Consider the following 19,546-nt stretch of genomic DNA (forward strand, 5'->3'; position numbering starts at 1 on the left):
GGGCTGAGAGGTGGGTTGATGAGCGCAACAGAGCAGCTGGTGAAATGGATACACTCTCAGGAATCAGACAACTCTAAGTTTGAATTGTGGCGCTGATTTTAGTGTCTCCCCCCACCCCAGCTTGTTTGACATTTATTTTTTTTATTTTATCATTGGTGTTGAAATGCTTGCTGGAGTCATTCCTCTCCTACCATGCGGGTCCCAGACCTCACACTCAGGCAGGCCACCAGGCTTGGCATCAAATGCCCTCACCTGCTGAACCATCTCTCCGGCCTCTTTGTTCAGCTTTCTAACCTGTAGCAAGTTATTTAGTGTCTTCTTATATGCAGTTTATACATCTCAAACTGAGGGCAATGATAGTGATTATCATAGGGCTCTTGTGATGAATAAATCAGATCATGTATATGAAATAGAATATGGTGTCTGACATACAGTAGGTGGTAGATGGTTAATGACAGTTGTTATTATGAACAAATTCACTCCCCCCCCCCCGTTTTCTTCCCAAGTGGGGATTTGATATATATATCCATGCACTCAACACATCCTGCGCCTTGCTTCAAGCCTTAGATTCCTCACTTAAAAATATGAGTTTTGCCGGGCGGTGGTGGCGCACGCCTTTAATCCCAGCACTCAGGAGGCAGAGCCAGGCGGATCTCTGTGAGTTCGAGGCCAGCCTGGACTACCAAGTGAGTTCCAGGACAGGCGCAAAGCTACACAGAGAAACCCTGTCTCGAAAAACCAAAAAAAAAAAAAAAAAAATATGAGTTTCCAGGCTGTGGTGGCACATGCCTTTAATCCCAGCACTTGGAAGGCAGAGGCAGTCAGATCTCTGTGAGCTTGAGACCAGCCTGGTCTACAAAGCAAGTTCCAAGACAACCAGGACTGTTATACAGAGAAACCCTGTCTCCAAAAACCAAAATAAAAAACAAAGAGAAAAAAATGAAATGAGGGGTTAAGCAATTGTGCGGTGTCTAGGGCCAGGGAGGTCCATCATGCTTTTTTTTTTCTCCTTGTCATGCTGCTATCAAAAGGCTTGCTAAGACAGTTCTGTGATGATCTAGAGTAGCTAATCTAAAATACTGCTTTATCCTGGGCCAACCTTCCTCGGAAATGAAGTGCCAGATATGACTATGCATAGTAATAGGCAGAAAATTACAAGTTTGGAAACATCATACCTAGAACAGCAATTCTTGCTCAGAGTTCATACAGAAGCTTGTGGGCAGAGGATTTGGTGGTGTCCTAAGCAGCCCCAGAGCTCTGTTGGGTTGGGGGAGAGTGATTAAAAAGAGCACTCTACTAGGGGTGCTTTAGCAACAGGCAGCCATGAGGCTAGAGCCACCCAAACGCAGACGGTCAGGATGTATGGTCACTATTCCCTGTCCCTGGCTGGTTTCTCTTAGCCTATCTGAGTCAGTTCATCAAGCAATTTTAGAATGTTGAATTATGGCCTGTCTTTGGGGTCCCCTGCCCCCTTTTATGTTGGCCTGAGGCATCAGGTAGTGAATGGAGACGGACATGCTCTGACACCTGAGTGGGGCCAGGATTTGAATAGTATAAAGAATAGGAATGGATGTGGTAGGAAGAAGCTTTGGTAGAAACGTCTAGAAATCCAGGACACTCAGCCAGGAAAGGACATTTATGATGTCCCCATTCTCTCATTCGTTTCCATTTCCAACTGCATTTCTGTGACTTTACGCTTCCACCATTCCCTATCACAGATGGCTTTCTGCTGGCAGGAAGGGAGCAAAGGATTCCTCCTTCCTCAAACAACCCACCTCCCTTTTCAAGGCTTAGATTCCTCGCATTTAAAAAAAAAAAAGAGGGGTTCGAGCGGTCATGCCACGTCCAGGCATTGGCCATGGAGTCCATTATGTGTTATTTTCTATCACGCTTCTGTCAAAGGCTTGCTGAGACAATCTTCAGACTATGTAGTGGCTGATCTACAGGCATGATAGCTTTTGCCTGTGACTCAGTCTTTTTGCTTCTAAGTTAAGGCCAGGTGATGGTGGTGCATGCCTTTAATCAGGAGGCAGAGGCAGATGGATCTCTGAGTTTGAGGCCAGTGTGGTCTACAGAGGGAATTCCAGGACAGCCAGGGCTACATAAAGAAATACTGTCTCAAAAAAACAAAAAGAAACAAACAAATAAACAAAAGTATCTACTTATGGTGCTCTTGGGACAATTGAAGGATAGTCTCTGAAGTGCTTAGGAAAATGCAGAGCTCCATGTGAGTAAGTTAGTACTCTTGTTAATTTTTCCAGTGCTTAACCTTGGAATGCAGTCACACCATATCTGTACCGGAAACAAGCATGTTCAGTTCCTCATTGGTATGGAGTTACAGGGCAGAAATTTAACAATTTAACAACCATCTACAGCAAGGGCTGGTCTAAGACAATGGTTTAGGAAGGAGGAGATACTGCCCCCCAAAGGACACTTGAGGAATTTGTGGGAGAGTTTTTTTGTTACCTGGTAATTCTTAAGGCATCTGAGAAAAAAAGTGGTCAGGGCTACATAGCTAAGGATTGTGCCCAGCCAGCCGTGGTGATGCACATCTGTACTGTAATTCCAGCACATGGAAGGTGGAGGCAGGCTGATCTCTGTTGAGTTCAAAGTCAGCCTGGTCTACGCAGTGAAGTCCAGGCCAGGCAAGAGTACATAATGAAACCCTGTCTAAACAAACAAAAAACAAAAAATGAGAGGCCTCGGCCTTAACTGGGATGTCTAGAGCATATTCCTCCCTCAAGGCTCAGGGGCCTGTGCAGAAAAGGGGGCAGAACTATTTATAAGGCCAGAGGGGTGGTAAATGACCTCAAGGCAGCAGTGTTTTCTAGACATAACAGGACAGTTACATGTATGAACTCAGTGATTGTGACAGCACACATGAAACCTGCATCGTTTCAAGCCAGAAAAAAAAAACCAGCATAGAGGAGAAGAGGTGGACACCAAGTCCTACCTGCCCCTAGTGTTTGGCGTTCGACTGGTTCTGAGAAAGGGAAAGTCAGTTTCCCGTAGTGGTGTGTCACCTGGTATATCTAGGGCAGAGCCCATGCCCAGAGGAATCAGTCAACACAAGTGGACTTGAGGAGTTCATAAACAGAGGAAGAACAAGAAGTTGAGGAGGTAGGGAGGTTCGAGAGGATCTGGGGGAGATGGGGAATGGGAGAGGGGAGTAAATATGATCAAAATACACTGTATGAAATTCTCAAAGACTTCATTAAAAATTACCAAAAAAAAAAAAACCCATAAAAACAAACAAAAAACACCAAAAAGGAGGGGCTAGAGAGATGGCTGCTCTTCCAGAGGACCTGGGTTCAATTCCCAGATCCCACAGCTCCAACTGTCTATAGTTCCAGAACCAGAGGATCTGACGCTATCTTCTGACCTTCAAGGGCACTGCATGAACACAGTAGACTTAACACACATGCGTAGGGTGGAGGGGACACCCATATCCATAAAATAAACCTAAAAATACATAGAATGGAAAACAAATAAATTGCCATATATTTCATACTTCCTTTGAGCGGTCTGCTGCTTCCTGGCTAAAAACCTTGCGCTTAAACCCATTTCTAATTTATATAAAATATAAAGAGGAGTTTTCCTTGAGCTTTTCCAGGAAGGACGTTAGAATGGAATGCTCATTTTGGTGGTACTGCCTCAGTCGGTATTTACAGCTGTCATATTCCTGGGAAGCCTGTGTAGATATCTGTAATGTCATTCCTAGAACAGTCTTGATGGAAGTTACATATTGAATGACTTTGTTTTGAGGTGGGGTGGGTATCTTGCTATTATGTCCGGGCTGACCTTGAACTCTTGGGCTCAAGCATTCCCTCTGCCTCTACTTCTGAGTAGCTGGGGCTAAAGATGCTCCAGGTATTGATTTTGTTTTAAGACTAAGTGTGCAGATAGGGTATTACCTTTGAACAGAGTTCTGGTAACAGCCTATGTTATAAAAGTGAAGTATGAAAAAAAGAAACTTCCTTTTTTTGAGACAGGGTCTCATGTTTCATAAGCTGGCCTCCAAGAATGATTCTGAACTTCTAATACCTGCCTCCATCTCCCAAGGGCTGGGATTGCAGGCATGCACCACTGCATCCAGTTTATCTGTCGTAAGGACTGAACCCCAGGCTTCACACATGCTAGGAAAATAGTCTACCAACTCGACTACATCCCAGTCCAGATTTTAAAGGAGTTGAAAACCACTGACATAAAAGACAGGCATGAGGGCCAGTGAGACGGCTCAGTGGGTAAGGATGCTTGCCACTAAGTCTGAGGAGCTGAGTCCAATCCCTGAGTCTTAATAGGTAGGAGAGAACAGAATTCTGATAGTTGTCCTTCAACCTGCACACAGACTCTTTCTTCCTCTCTTCCTCTTTCTCTCTCTCTCTCCCCCCACCCTCCCCTACACTGCCCCACTCCCGCCCTCCCCCCCTGCACCCCCCACCCCCCACCCCCGGAGCTGAGGACCGAACCCAGGGCCTTGTGCTTGCTAGGCAAGTGCTCTACCACTGAGCTAAATCCCCAACCCCCACTTTTTTTTTTTTATACACATCAAAAGAGCTCTCTTGTATCCTTTGGTAAAGTGTTATTCTAAGTATGCTTATTGATGAAGTCTCTTGTACAAACTCTTGCAGTGTGGGTTTGGCTGTCATGACTATTTCATACAGACAATTTCTGTTTTTTGTTTGTGTGTGTGTGTTGTTATCTGCTTTGTTGTTTGGTTTTTTTGTTTATTTGTTTTCAAGACAGGGTTTCTCTGTGTAGCCCTGGATGTCCTGGAATTTGCTCTGTAGACCAGGCTGGCCTCAAACTCAGAGATCTGCCTACCTCTGCCTCCTGAGTGCTGGGATTGAAGGTGTGTGCCACCACCGCCCAGCTACTTGGTTGTTTTTTTGTTTTATTTTGTTTTTATACAAGGCCTCTCTGTGTAGCCCTGGATGTCCTGGAACTCTCTGTGTAGACCAGGCTGGTCTTTCCAAATCAGAGGTTCACCCGCCTCTGCCTCCGGAGAGCAGGAATAAATGTGTGTGTGTGTGTGTGTGTGTGTGTGTGTGTGTGTGTGCGTGTGCGCGCGCGCCACCACATCAGGCTCTGTTTTGTTCAGCAAAGATACATTTCTTTACTATTTGCTAGAATGTCACCTTCATCTGGGGAGGAGCGCGGGGGGTGGGGTGGGGGGGGGGGGGAGGCCACACTCATCCCTGTGGCAGTCTCCCATATCTTACTGCAGGAGGATTTGATTCTTGGGAATTATCTACCCAACCATCTTTGTTTCCACAAAAGAAAGCCGAGACTCAGAGACAAGGCCCTTCATCAAGGACTCCTGAGAACTCTGTGACATCACCAGGATGAGAACTAGGTCCTTGATCTCCAGGGTGCACATCCGGGGCTGCTCCTACACACAGCATGCCTTCCCCTGGCCCTGTCTAGGAGACCAGAGGCTGACCTGGTTTCCTAGGCAACTCCTTCACCAATCTGCCCAGCTCTGAGCACCCAGGCTCAGAGGTTGAAATGAGGCTGGGGAGGAGGTTTGGTGGCACCAGAGGTTATAAGGAACTCTTGGTGCTGGGCCACAGAGATAGGCAAGGACAGACTTTCCAAACGTTAGCAGAAGTTATGGTGGGGAGTGTGTATGTGTTTGGGGTTATTCATGCCAAACCCATGATTCTAACCCCTCAAACTTTCTTTCTCAAGCAAGTCACTTGCCCCCTAAGGTTGGGACACATTCTTGAAGGAATGGTCACAGGGGTTCCCCTGCCTTTTCAGCCCCTAGGCCAGTTTCAGCTCCTCTGGGGACTGATCCACCTCAGTGACTTAGTGACTCCTTCTTCTGCCTTGGACCAACCTCCTGAACTATTGAGGCGGTTGAGGGACAGGGACATAGGAATCCCATTTCCAATGAGGGCTTTGATTCTCATTCCAACGAACCTGACTGTGTTTCCCCTCCCCGTCCTGAGATGCACCTCCACATGCCATCCCTCGGGGCCAGACTGCGTTGGGCCAGGACTAGGCAGAGATTCAAATGCTCCTCCTGCCATCTTGCCATTTCCGAGCCTTGGCAGGAAAACAAAAACACAACGGCTTGCTCTTAAGGGAGCGGCTCCAACGACTCAGGCCACGGGGAGCAGCGCCCTCGTGTGGCCCCCAGAAAAAGCGCGGTTCTTGGCCCAACCCTTCCTTTCTATGTGTTCATCGAACAAGTATTTATTGAGAGCCACTATGTGCCAGGCTGCTCAAGGCTCCGGGGCCAAGTCAAGTAAGATACCGCTTCATGCAGCTGTGTGCGTGTGTGTAGAGAGGCAGGCAATAAACCACAAACAGTAAACAAGGTTACTAGTAGTAACCACTAAGTAAGAAAAACAAAACAGAAATGTCATAGAACGACTGCAGAGGGAAGGTTCCTTGAGTAAGTCATATTTGAGAGGAAACCCGAGGTGCAAGGATCCAGGCATGTGAGGACCCTGGGAGAAAATATTCCTTGCGGAGAACAGCAAAGTCCCTTGGGCAGAAGCAGGCTTTTTATTTCCCAGAAAGGGGCTGGAGGGTAGGAGGTGAGCAAGATGTGTTCAGGAGGGTAGGGTGGTGCGGTCACCAGCAGCAGCCTGAAGCGCTCCCCTCAGATACTCAGGGGCTCTATTCAGGGAGAGGATGTGCTGATGTCTTTATCTCATCCACGGAATTTCATCTTGGAGGAGGAGACCTTTTTAAAGGTGCATTCCGTAGCCAGCGGTGGTGGCACGTACCTTTAATCCCAGCACTTGGGAGGCAGAGGCAGGCAGATCTTCGTGAGTTTGAGGCTAGCCTGGTCTACAGAGTGAGTTCCAGGACAGCCAGGGCTACATGGAGAAACCTTGTCTTGAAAAACCAAACCAAAACAAAACAAAACAAAAAAGGTACATTATGTAGGCTTGCAGCTGGAGAAAGGAGTGCCCTTACTTATATATAAGTCAGAAGGGGATTGAACTCAGGGCATAGCTCATTAATTATGTGTGTGTGTGTCCTCATGTAGAGCTCCAGTCTCCTAAGCAGCTGGGATTACAGGCCTGTGCTACCAGGTCCAGGTTAGAAAGACTGAAGGGAGAGTTGGGAGTGTTGGGGGTGTGTGTGTTTTGCCTGCATATATGTCTGTCCATCATCTGTGTGCCTTGTGCCTGAGAAGGCCAGAAGAGGGGGTGCCATATTCCATGGAACTGGAGTTACAGACTGTTGTGAGCTGTATCAAACCTGGTCCTCTGGAAGAGCAGCAAATGCTCTTAATCACTGAGCCATCTCTCTAGCCCTAAACATATTTTTATTATATAGGATTCTTTTAGCTATCCTGGGTCTTTTGTTTTTCCATATGAAGTTGAGTATTTTTCTTTCCAAGTCTGTGAAGAATTGTGTTGGGATTTTGATGGAGATTGCATTGAATCTGTAGATTGCTTTCGGTAAGATTGCCATTTTTACTATGTTAATCCTACCTATCCATGAGCATGGGAGATCCTTCCATTTTTCTGATATTTTCTTCAATTTCTTTCTTTAGAGATTTAAATTTCTTATCAAAAAGGTCCTTCACTTGTTTAGTTAGTGTTATTCCAAGGTGTTTTATATTATTTGTGGCTATTGTAAAGGGTGATGTTTTTGTGACTTCTTTCTCAGCCCTTTTATCATTTGTGTATAGGAGGGCTACTGATTTTTTTGAGTTGATCTTGTATCCTGCCACTTTACTGAATGAGTTTATCAGTTGTAGGAGTTCCCTGGTAGAATTTTTGGGGTCAGTTATGTATACTATCATATCATCTGCAGATAGTGAAAGTCCAATTTGTATCCCTTTGATCTCCTTTTGTTGTCTTATTGTTCTAGCTAGAACTTCAAGTACTATAACGAATAAATATGGGGAGAGCGGACAGCCTTGTCTTGTTCCTGATTTTAGTGGAATAGAACTTCAAGTACTATATTGAATAAATATGGGGAGAGCGGACAGCCTTGTCTTGTTCCTGATTTTAATGGAATCGCTTTGAGTTTCTCTCCGTTTACTTTGATGTTGGCTGTTGGCTTGCTGTAAATTGCCTTTATTATGTTTAGGAATGTTCCTTGTATTCCTGATCTCTTTATCATGAAGAGGTGGTGGATTTTGTCAAGGGCTTTTTCAGCATCTAATGAGATGATCATGTGTTTTTTTTTCTTTCAGTTTGTTTATATGGTGTATTACATTGACAGATTTTTGTATGTTTAACCATCCTTGCATCTCTGGGATGAAACCTACTTGATCATGGTGGATAATTTTTTTGATGTGTTCTTGGATTTGGTTTGCCAGTATTTTGTTGAGTATTTTTGCATCAATGTACATGAGGGAGATTGGTCTGTAATTCTCTTTCTTTGTTGCATCATTGTGTGGTTTGGGTATCAGGGTATTTGTAGCCTCATAAAAAAGAGTTTGGTAATGTTCCTTCTGTTTCTATTGTGTGGAACAATTTGAAGAGTATTGGAATTAGTTCTTCTTTGAAAATCAGGTAGAATCTGTACTGAAACCTTCTGGTCCTAGGCTTTTTTTTGGTTGGGAGACTTTTGATGACTGTTTCTATTTCTTTAGGGGTTATTGGTCTATTTAGATAGTTTATCTGGTTTTGATTTAACTTTTGTATGTGGTATCTATTCAGAAAGTTATCCATTTCTTCCAGATTTTCCAATTTTGTGGAGTACAGGTTTTTGAAGTATGACCTGATGACTCTCTGGATTTCCTCGTTGTCTGTTATGTCTCCCTTTTCATTTCTGATTTTGTTAATTTGGGTGCTCTCTCTCTGCCTTTTGGTTAATTTGGCTAGGGGTTTGTCTGTCTTGTTGATTTTTCAAAGAACCAACTCTTTGTTTTACTGATTTTTTTGTATTGTTCTCTTGGTTTCTATTTCATTAATTTCAGCCCTCAATTTGATTATTTCCTGGTGCCTGTTTCTCCCGGGTGAGTTTGTTTCTTTTTGTTCTAGAACTTTCAGTTGTGCTGTTAAGTCATTGGTATGAGATTTCTCCATCTTCTTTATGTGTGCATTTAGAGCTATGAATTTTCCTCTTAGCACTGCTTTCGTAGTGTCCCATAAGTTTCGGTATGTTGTACTTTCATTTTCATTGACTTCTAGGAAATCTTTAATTTCTTTCTTTATTTCTTCCTTGACCCATTGGTGTTTCAGGTGGGCATTATTCAGTTTCCGTGAGATTGTAGGCTTTCTATAATTTTTGTTGTTGTTGAATTCTAACTTTAAGGCATGGTGGTCCGATAAGATACAGGAGGTTATTCCAATGTTTTCGTATCTGTTGAGATTTGCTTTGTGACCAAGCATGTGGTCAATTTTAGAGAAGGTTCCATAGGGTACTGAGAAGAAGGTATATTCTTTTGTGTTAGGATGGAGTGTTCTGTAGATATCTATTAAGTCCATTTGAGTCATAACATCTGTTAGGTCCTTTATTTCTTTGTTAAGTTTCAGTCTGGTAGATCTGTCTTTTGGTGAGAGTAGTGTGTTGAAATCTCCCACTTCTAATGTGTGGGGTTTGATGTGTGATTTAAGCTTTAGTAATGTTTCTTTTATGAATGTGGGTGCCTTTGTATTTGGGGCATAAATGTTCAGAATCGAGACTTCATCTTGGTGGATTTTTCCTGTGATAAATATGTAATGTCCATCCTGATCTCTTTTGACTGATTTTAGTTTGAAGTCTATTTTATTAGATATTAGGATAGCTACACCAGCTTGTTTCTTAGGTCCATTTGCTTGGAAAGCCTTTTCGCAGCCCTTTACTCTGAGGTAGTGTCTGTCTTTGAAGTTAAGGTGTGTTTCTTGTATGCAGCAGATGGATGGATCCTGTTTTCTTATCCATTCTGTTAGCCTGTGTCTTTTTATAGGTGAGTTGAGACCATTGATATTGATGGATATTAATGACCAGTGATTGTTAATTCCTTTTTTTTTTTTTTTGTGGTAGTGTTGTGTTTTCCTTCTTTGGTATTTGTTGGTGTGGGATTATCTATTGCCTGAGTTTTCATGGATGTGTTTAGCTTCTTTAGGTTGGATTTTTCCTTCTAGTGCTTACTGTAGGGTTGGATTTGTGGATAGGTATTGTTTAAATCTGGTTTTATCATGGAATATTTTATTTACTCTGTCTATGGTGATTGAGAGTTTTGCTGGGTATAATAGTCTGGGTTGGCATCCATGGTCTCTTAGTGTCTGCATAACATTTGTCCAGGACCCTCTAGCTTTCATAGTCTCTATTGAGAAGTCTGATGTTATTCTGATGCCTTTATATGTTACTTGGTCTTTTTCCTTTGCAGCTCTTAATATTTTTTCTTTGTTCTGTATGTTTAGTGTTTTGATTATTATGTGGAGAGGGGACTTTTTTTTGGATACAGCCTATTGGGTATTCTGTAAGCTTCTTGTATCTTCATAGGTATTTCTTTCTTTAGGTTAGGAAAGTTTTCTTCTATGATTTTGTTGAATATATTTTCTGTGCCTTTGAGTTGGTATTCTTCTCCTTCTTCTATCCCTATTATTCTTAGGTTTGATCTTTTCATGGTGTCCCAAATTTCTTGGACTTTTTTTTTTTTTTTTTTTTTTTTGGTTTTTCAAGACAGGGTTTCTCTGTGTAGCTTTGTGCCTTTCCTGGATCTCGCTCTGTAGACCAGGCTGGCCTCTAACTCACAAAGATCCGCCTGCCTCTGCCTCCCGAGTGCTGGGATTAAAGCCATGTGCCACCACCGCCCGGCTTCTTGGACATTTTATGTTATGACTTTTTTGTCTTTAGTGTTTTCTCTGACTAATGAATCTATTTTCTCTATTGTATCTTCAGTGTCAGAGATTCTCTGTTCCATCTCTTGCATTGGGTTGGTTATGCTTGCTGCTGTAGTTTCTGTTCGTTTAGTCAGGATTTCTATTTCCAGCATTCCCTCAGTTTGTGGTTTTTTTATTGTCTCAATTTCAATTTTCAAATCTTGAATTGTTTCCTTCATCTGTTTAATTATTTTTTCTTGGCTTTCTTTGATTTCTTCCAATTTTTTGTTTGTTTTTTTCTTCCATTTCTTTTTTTTTTTTTTTTTTTTTTTTTTTTGGTTTTTCGAGACAGGGTTTCTCTGTGTAGCTTTGCACCTTTCCTGGAACTCACTCTGTAGCCCAGGCTGGCCTCGAACTCACAGAGATCCGCCTGGCTCTGCCTCCCGAGTGCTGGGATTAAAGGCGTGCGCCACCACCGCCCGGCTTTTCTTCCATTTCTTTAAGGGAGTTTTTCATTTCCTCTTTAAGGGCCTCTATCATCTTCTTAAAGTCATTTTTAGGATTGATTTCTTCTGCTTCTTCTGCCTTGGTATGTTCAGGTCTTGCAGGTGTAGAATCGCTAGGTTCTGATGTTGTCATATAGGTCTTTATGCTGTTGCCTGTATTTTTGCACTGGCGTCTACTCATCTCTTCCTCTGCTTGGTGTAGGCGGTATCTGTGTCTGAAGGTGCCTCTCTTGTTCTAATTGTTAATTCTTGGTTAAATCAGTGCTGTTGGGCTTTGTTTCTTCAGGAGCAGCTTAGTCCAATCAGTGTTAGTGGGTTCTGTCTCACTAAGTGGGACAGCTTAGTCCCAGTGTTAGTGGGAGCAGTTGTTCCTAGTTGGTGCAGGGTGTGCTTATGGTTTCAGTGGTTGTTAGGTTTGTAGGGTTTTTTTTTTTTCCTTCGGTGGGTGAGCAGGGAAAGGTAGCTGTCTGGTCCCTGGGACTCTGATGGGTAGGGCCTAGGGGTTAGAGACCTGATCTGCCGGTCTGGAGATGGGGGCTTACCTGTTTCCGGTAGGTGTAGTGTAGGCTTATGATTCTGGTGATCTGGTTCAGTGGCTGGGTGGCGCCTTCTTTTGTGTTCTCAGGTCACATTTTGCTCATTCGTCAACTCCTCAACTGATCTTGTTTCCTCAGACTGCAGACTGTAGGACTCTGAATCCTCTCCCGAATGGATCTCAGCTGAGCAGGTTGTTTAGTAGGGTAATCTCACCAACACCTCCAAGTTGTTGGGTTTCGTAGGATCGGCAGATGGACCCTGGGTTGGCCTCAGACAGAGTGTTCGGATCCGTTCTGGTTCCGTCCCACGGAGATGGCTCCTTCCCCGAGTGCTGGGATTAAAGGAGTCTCTAAAAATATTTTTAAAAGAACCCTTAGCTAGGAGTGGTGGCACATGCTTTTAAGCCCAGCAGTCAGGGGGCAGAGGTAGGCAGATCTCTGAGAGTTCAAGACCAATTCAGTCTCTGTAATAAATTCCAGGCCAGCCAGGGATACATAGTGAGACCCTGTCTCAAACAAATAAAATCCTTATGGCTGCTGTATGGAAGATGGACTTTGGAAAGTGAGGAAGAGCCAAAGCCAAAGAGGTTATTGCAAAAGTCTAGTGGGCTACTGAAATAATTCAAGTGAGAAATGATAGTGGCTTGGATCAGAGTAGTAGTGTTGGAGTTGGGGAATGTGGTTGGATTCTGGGTACATTTGAAAGGTAGAATCAATAGGATTTGATAAAGGACCACAATGTTTTTTGTAACTTTGGCTCCAGAAACTCGTACACACACACACACACACACACACACACACACACACACACACACACACAATCTCTACCACCTTTAGTGAGGGTTTGAGTTAAAAGGAGCACATAACTAAACTGGGTTTCCAGACATTGGATAGAAGAATTTAAGATGTAGGCATTGTGTTCTCCATGACCTGTCTCCACTTTCCAAAGTTAGCCCATTTAAGAGCCCTTTACTTTCTATCTTCCTTGCCCTGCCTAGCTTCCACAAGCCTAGTTATTTATTAGTTCCTTCTTTGTCCAGATGTGTGTCTGTGGCCCCTATGCTATACTGTTGACACCCAAACAGTCCTGGATTTGTGGTGTCAATATTTGATACAGGATGGCCAGGGGCAACAGAATCTGGGCTGGGTAGCAGTTACTCCTATTTATTTACACAAAATACAGTGAGGTCAGATGTGATGCACATACACAGGTTGGGCACTTCTGAAGGGTCTGGGAATGGCTAATTAGTCTTACAGACACTTAGACCAGCAGTGCTCCCAGAACAAGTAGAGGAGATGACCAGTATTTTCTGGAATCAACAGGCTTGGCTTTGCTTGTGCTGAGCTGTAGTGAGCGGTGCAGTATAAATGTAGCCAGCCAGAGGCCCCAGGACAGCACAGCTCCCAAGATTGTGTGCAAGCCTCTCCAAGATGAAGCTGCCAGGCCAAGAGGACTTTGGACATTCTAGTGCTCATGAAAATGTTCTTGCAGAGGAACTAGACAGTGGCCTTGGCCCTGGTCCCGGCCTTGGTGGTTCCTCAGACACAGACAATGAGGAATCGGGGGTATCCCAGGACCCTCTGCTCTTCATTCAACTAAATGAGCTGTTGGGCTGGCCCCACGCACTGGAGTGGAAGGAGACAGGCAGGTGAGTAGGACCTGGCTAGTTCTACAACATCCTTCCCACCTCAAATTAGGATTTGTCCCTTGTATTCTTTCCATGATACTCAGCTTCCTCTATATGGTTCTGAGTTCTCTGAGACCCAGTGAAGGGAGACTGCTCAGGGAGAGATGCTCTGCACAACTGGGTCAAAGGCAGCCGCACTGCCCTCTACTGTCCTAGACATGGGAGAGTCTCCTGACAACACTGTCTATCCCTCTGTCACAGGTGGGTGCTGTTCGAAGAAAAGCTAGAAGTAGGCGCAGGCCGGTGGAGTGCCCCCCATGTGCCTACCCTGGCCTTACCCAGCCTCCAGAAGCTTCGAAGTCTGTTGGCCGAGGGCATTGTACTGCTGGACTGTCAAGCTCAGAACCTCCTGGAGCTTGTGGGTAGGCTTGGGAGACATTCTATTCCCTGGGAACTTCCCCCCAAATCTTTGAATCTTCCAGAGCCTCTCCCTCCCCCGTCCTACCCCAGGGACTGCCCATTTCTGTCACAGAGATGGTGATGGAGAAGCAGCTGGGGGCAGTGACACCTGTCTGTAATCTCAGTACCTGGCAGGCAGAGGACAGGACCACCACTGAAAATTAGGCAGCCCAGTTTATGTGGTGAGACGTGTCTCAAAACAACACAGGGGAGTTCGTGAGCCCATGCCTTTCCTGAGAAGGAAAAACTCAAGGAATGAGAAGCACGGAAGGGAGCCAGGGGGAGGACAGAGAGCTCTCAGGGGGGGTTGAACTTCACATCTGTTCTGCAGAGCAGGTAATCAGTGGGGAGTCCCTGAGCCCAGAACTGAGAGGACAGCTCCAAGCCTTGCTGCTGCAGAGACCCCAGCACCACATCCAGACCCCAGGCATCAGGCCCTGCAGAGGTGAGAGATGCCTCCTTGGGCCTAGGATCGAGACTTCTGTTTTCCTGAGCCAGGAGTGGTCTCGACTTGGCTCAGTCCTCAGGCCAAACAAGATTCATGGGCAAGAGGTGGTAATGGTGAAGGCAGAAGAGTGGGCACCGGGGCCATAACAGCCAGGGCTCTCCAAAGGGCTGTGCTTGGCAGGTCCTGTGCCAGGAGCTTTACATGCAGTATCTGCTCATTTAAACTTCAGTTACCATGGAGACGTCTATCACAGCTATCCCCCAGTAGGCCTTCCCCTAAAGCTTGTGCTCTTAACTACTATGTATTCCTGTTTTGCAGGGTCTAGTGCTTTCAGAAATGCTTCTCATGATGAGGACCCCCCCCTGAAGGTTTGTGGCCCTTCCTTGGGCAAGGCTGGGAGGAAGATCGGGAATTGAGAGACCCACCTTCCACCAGGCTCCTCAGCTGAGTTTCTGCCAACATCTCCCTCTCTAAATAACCTCTCATACTCTGCCACCCAGCACCAGAACCCCTTGAGACAGAAGCTGCCTCCGGGAGCTGAGGCAGCAGCAGTGTTGGCAGGAGAGCTGGGTTTCCTGGCTCAGCCACTAGGGGCCTTCGTAAGACTGCGGACTCCAGTGGTGCTGGAGCCTCTTACAGAGGTGATCTTGCCGAGCAGGTGAGGTGACTGACTGAGAGTCAGGGCTCTTGGGCACAGAAGGGCCTTTACTGAGGAGGGTGGGGTCTTTGGATCCAGTTCCCTCAGAGTGTCTAGGAAGTGCTACCCAGGGGTGAGTCTGCAGAGCTGGTGTGTACGTGAGCAGTAGGGAGGTCAGAGCTAAGTGTCAGAGGCTGCTCTTAGCAGGCAGTGCTGCCCGATGAGAAAGCAGCTTGGGGGCCCCATTCCTTCTTCAGGTTTTTCTGCCTCCTTTTGGGTCCTCCCACCCTGGAAGGGAGCTACCGTGAGATGGGTCGGGCAGCAGCTGTCCTCCTCAGTGACCCGGTGAGTAGAGCAGTTCCTCAGTTCCTCTGTGTGCATATTTGCGAGTGTGTATGGAGCATGCATATAGACTCTGATCAGGAATAACAGTGAGGCAGAGTGTGGCTTTGTGTTTGTAACCTGGGGGCTGACATTTCCATAGCTACCAATGTAGCCAAATTGCAATAGGCACAGCATGAATGAATGAATGAATGAATGAACAAACGTATGCATTTGTGTGTAAATTATAAATTTGACTGCTTGTAGTTTGTGTGAGTGTGGTTTTGAGAAAATACAAGTGAAAACATTTGTCCAAATAGTGCATTTACTGTCCACTCTGTGACCTTAAATGCAGCAATTCCAGTGGTCAGTTCGTCGGGCAAGTGATCTCCATGACCTTCTGGCAGCCCTGGATGCCTTCCTACAGGAGGTGACAACTCTACCCCCAGGTCGGTGGGACCGGACAGCCCGGATTCCCCCGCCCAAATGCCTACCCTCTCAGCTCAAAAGGTACCTGGGACCACAATTCCACACAGATCTTCCCTTTGGTTATGGGTCTACCGTGCTCCCTGGCTAAGTTTGGCATTCACACAGCGGGACTGTGACCTGTATCTAACTTCTCCCCGACAGTTTGAGAGCGTCCTTAGCAGCCACCACAGTAGCCTCCAGGGGGCGGGGTGTCACCTACTCTGGAGTCAAATGGCAGGTTGGCTGAAGATGTCAGCCCATCTGGGGTTCCCTTTCTGCTCAGACTCCACTCGGAACTGCAGGAAGTCACTGGCCTCTCCCCACGGAGTGTGTCCCAGGCAGAGGACAGGCACCGCCATGGACAGCACACACCCAGCCCAGAATTGCAAAGGACCGGCAGGTGAGGGGAGCGGGATGGGAACAAGGGTTGGGATCTTATGGAAGAGTCACAGGGGCATCAAAATGTGCGGGCAATGTGGGAGGGGCTCCCCTGGATACAGAGAAAAGCAGGATGCAGGCGTGGGGTATGGAAACCTGGATTGCTGATGACCCACGGGTGGGAGGCTGTTCGGGGGTCTTGTCCAGGATGTGCGCCGGAAGGCAGGCTGGTACCCCAGCGATTTCTTGGACGCCCTACACCCCCAGTGTTTCTCAGCTGTGCTCTACATTTACCTGGCCACAGTCACAAACGCCATCACTTTTGGGGGTCTGCTGGGAGATGCCACTGAAGGTGCCCAGGTGCGTGGGTTTGTATGATGGGATTGGCATAAACTTTGGTGTCCCACCTGTCTGACCTCTTGGGACTGTGAGTGGGGCTGAGACTCCACAGGAGCTAGGGCTCCTGTGTTGGGAGGCCAGGGTCCTATGAAGAGCTATGTCCACTTCCAGGGAGTGCTGGAGAGTTTCCTGGGCACAGCGGTGGCTGGAGCTGCCTTCTGCCTGATGGCAGGCCAGCCCCTCACCATCCTTAGCAGCACAGGGCCAGTGCTGGTGTTTGAGCGCCTGCTCTTTTCTTTTAGCAGGTAGGAGACCTCTCTCACCTCTCCAGCCCGTGGGTGGGTGAAGAGGAGAGGGTGGGGGCTTTCTCTGGCTTGAGGGGCACCTGCCCTGGGTTAGGTAGGGAGCAGCCAGCCCTGACTGTCCTCACTCCTACAGAGATCACAGCCTGGACTACCTGCCCTTCCGCCTGTGGGTAGGCATCTGGGTGGCCACATTTTGCCTGGTGCTGGTGGCTACAGAGGCCAGCTTGCTGGTGCGCTACTTCACCCGATTCACAGAGGAAGGATTCTGTGCTCTCATCAGCCTCATCTTCATTTATGATGCCGTGGGGAAAATGCTGAACTTGATTCATGCCTATCCAATCCAAAGGCCAGGATCTCCTGCCTATGGCTGCCTCTGTCAACACCCAGGCCCAGGAGGTAGGTGAGGGAAACTGATACCTTGGCCAGCTGAGGAAAGAGGTGGGAACTGGGCTAAGTTCAGGAAAATGCTGAGCACTTATCCAATAGCCAGAACTCTCCTTTTGGGTTCAGGATCAGGTACAAAATAAATCTGCGGAAATCCTGGGATTGTGTTTATTTCTGACAGTCCTGATAGGAGAGTATGGGATCGACACATGGGCTAATGGGCTCCTAAGAGTGGAGCCAAAATCAGACTTACCCGATGGGGGACTGTGTTGCACCAGAGGAGCAGAGCTAAGTACGCCAACCAGGCGGCTTACTCTCGAGAGAAGAGAGGCAAGGGCAGGGCCAGGCAGCCTGCCTCCACTTCCTAAAGTCCCCAATCCAGTAAATCACAGCTCCTGAGTGAAAGCGGATAACCAGGTGGAGCGGTTTGGAGTGTTACTCTTACATCGATCCCTCCACGTGGAAGGTAGCAGCAGAAATGGGGGAAGGTGTCCTTGGTGGAGAGGGGGCGGCCCAGGGGGAGACAGGGTCTCATGTAGCCTAGTATGGTCTCCAGCTCACTATGTAATCAGTGATGACCTTGAACTCCTGATCCCCCTACCCCTATCTCCAACTGCTCAGAGTATAAGCGCGAGCCATCAACTGCCTAGCTAAAAACGTATCTTTTCTAATCTGTGTCTGATTCTACTAGTCCTGAATGAGACCACTTCTTGCTCTGGTACACACAGATCTGGGAGTGCATGCATTTGGTCAATGTTTGATGAGCAAGTGTTGTGGCTCAGTTTTGTGCTCAGCGCCAGAGACACAGAGGGCAGGGAATCCGAGGGCATGAGTGTACACAGTAGCAACTTGAGAACACACTTGATCAGCGGGATGATCAGAATCAGGACCTTTCTAGTTCAGGTGGAACAACAAAGTCGAATCCTGTGGAGAAAAGTTTCTCAAGGAAGGAGGGCTTATGCCAGAATTTTCTGCTTCCCAGGAAATGCATCTGAGTGGACAAGTACAAAGCACAAAGACACAGATGTCTTAAGCGTGGTGAGAGCCTGCACCAAGAAAGGTCTGAGAAAGAAAAGAGTTAGAGGTCTTCGGCTCTTCCCACCCAGAGAGGAAAGAAAGCTTCACTGATTGCTTCAATTTAGGCTATGGCCAATCCTGGGTCCCTGATGTCTCTGTGGGTTCCCTTCCTTTGAGGTGGGTCCTCTGCTGCCCACTGTCCAATACCTTACCCCTCCTCTATTCAGCACCTAGGGCTGGTCAATGCATCCTTGCTGTCTCCACCTGAGTGCATCCGGCAGGGAGGCTACCCGCACGGTCCCAGCTGTTACACGGTGCCAGACATTGCCTTCTTCTCCCTTCTCCTCTTCTTTACTTCCTTCCTTTGTGCCATGGCCCTCAAGCATGTAAAGAACAGCCGCCTCTTCCCCTCAGTTGTAAGTTCCATTTTTCTTTCTGTGTAAAAAGTCTGGTTTTAGCCCTGGGTCCTGTCTGCAAATGGGAAAGGTTAAAAAAGAAATGGCAGCCCCAGACTAAACCGTCCACTATATGGCCAGGTGCGCAAGGTGTTGAGCGACTTTTCCTCAGTCCTGGCCATCCTGCTGGGCTGTGGCCTTGACGCCTTTCTTGGCCTAGCCACACCGAAGCTCTTGGTGCCCACAGAATTCAAGGTGAGAGAGCTGGACAGAATGAGGGAGGAGGATGGGGACAGTGGGGCCAGCAACTCTGGAGTAATAAGATGCATAAATTCCGTACTTCTCTTCCTCCTAGCCTTTCCCTTCACTCATGATAGAGAGGGTAAAAACAATGGCCTCACAGAGTTGTTGAGTGATAAAATGAGGTAGCTCAACAGACACATAAGGAATGAAGAATGCTGTACACAGTAGCTATTATTATAGGGTAGGTGTTGGAGGATGGGCTCTGGGCAGCAGGCTTGGGTTTGAATTCCAATTCCGCCTCTTCCTAGCTGGCTCTAGGCATCTATGTTTTTTGGAGACAGAGTCTCCTGTAGTTCAAATTGACCTCAAACTCCCTATGTAGCCAAGGCTGGCCTTGAACTCTTGATCTTCCTGCTTTAACCCTCCATGTGCTGTGATTACAGGCATGCACCACCATCCCTCCCCTGAGAATTTTAGTCTATAAAAATGGGATGATTGATAGCCGTCTCTCATAGGTTGTTTTCGGGTTTACGGATCATAGTCTAAATAGTTACTACAGTGCTTGCACATATCAAAAACTCAGTAAATGCTGCTGTTATGGCTTCTCCCTGCCACTGGCATGGCCCTACCCACTTCCATACACTCTACTCTTCTTTACACTCCTCACTGCCAACTCTGATTCAGTAGAGCTGGAGCTCCTTCTGTAGGGCATAACAGTATATAGTACCAGACTTTGCCTGGACAATAGGAAACCT

General features: G+C 46.6%; 1 protein-coding gene across 2 annotated transcripts in view; it reads left to right on the forward strand.

The window, feature by feature from the left end:
- Positions 1–19,546, forward strand: part of Slc4a9 (solute carrier family 4 member 9) — a 33,690-nt gene that overhangs the window by 3,741 nt on the left and 10,403 nt on the right. The window contains exons 1-13 of one of the 2 annotated variants that reach the window (XM_052741925.1): positions 12,128–13,418; positions 13,659–13,819; positions 14,188–14,301; positions 14,623–14,672; positions 14,805–14,962; positions 15,199–15,286; positions 15,618–15,772; positions 16,014–16,130; positions 16,376–16,468; positions 16,886–17,148; positions 18,119–18,174; positions 18,381–18,569; positions 18,690–18,803. In XM_052741925.1, coding sequence (XP_052597885.1) covers positions 13,201–13,418; positions 13,659–13,819; positions 14,188–14,301; positions 14,623–14,672; positions 14,805–14,962; positions 15,199–15,286; positions 15,618–15,772; positions 16,014–16,130; positions 16,376–16,468; positions 16,886–17,148; positions 18,119–18,174; positions 18,381–18,569; positions 18,690–18,803 — 1,776 coding nt within the window. In that variant the 5' untranslated portion in view covers positions 12,128–13,200. Of the gene's footprint in view, positions 1–12,127; positions 13,419–13,658; positions 14,302–14,622; positions 14,673–14,804; positions 14,963–15,198; positions 15,287–15,617; positions 15,773–16,013; positions 16,131–16,375; positions 16,469–16,885; positions 17,149–18,118; positions 18,175–18,380; positions 18,570–18,689; positions 18,804–19,546 lie in introns of those variants that run through there. The other variant, XM_052741924.1, reaches the window with a different exon arrangement.

The sequence above is a fragment of the Peromyscus californicus genome, unplaced genomic scaffold (assembly GCF_007827085.1).
Source record: "Peromyscus californicus insignis strain IS unplaced genomic scaffold, ASM782708v3 Scaffold_17__1_contigs__length_78620276, whole genome shotgun sequence".
Taxonomy (NCBI): Eukaryota; Metazoa; Chordata; class Mammalia; order Rodentia; family Cricetidae; genus Peromyscus; species Peromyscus californicus.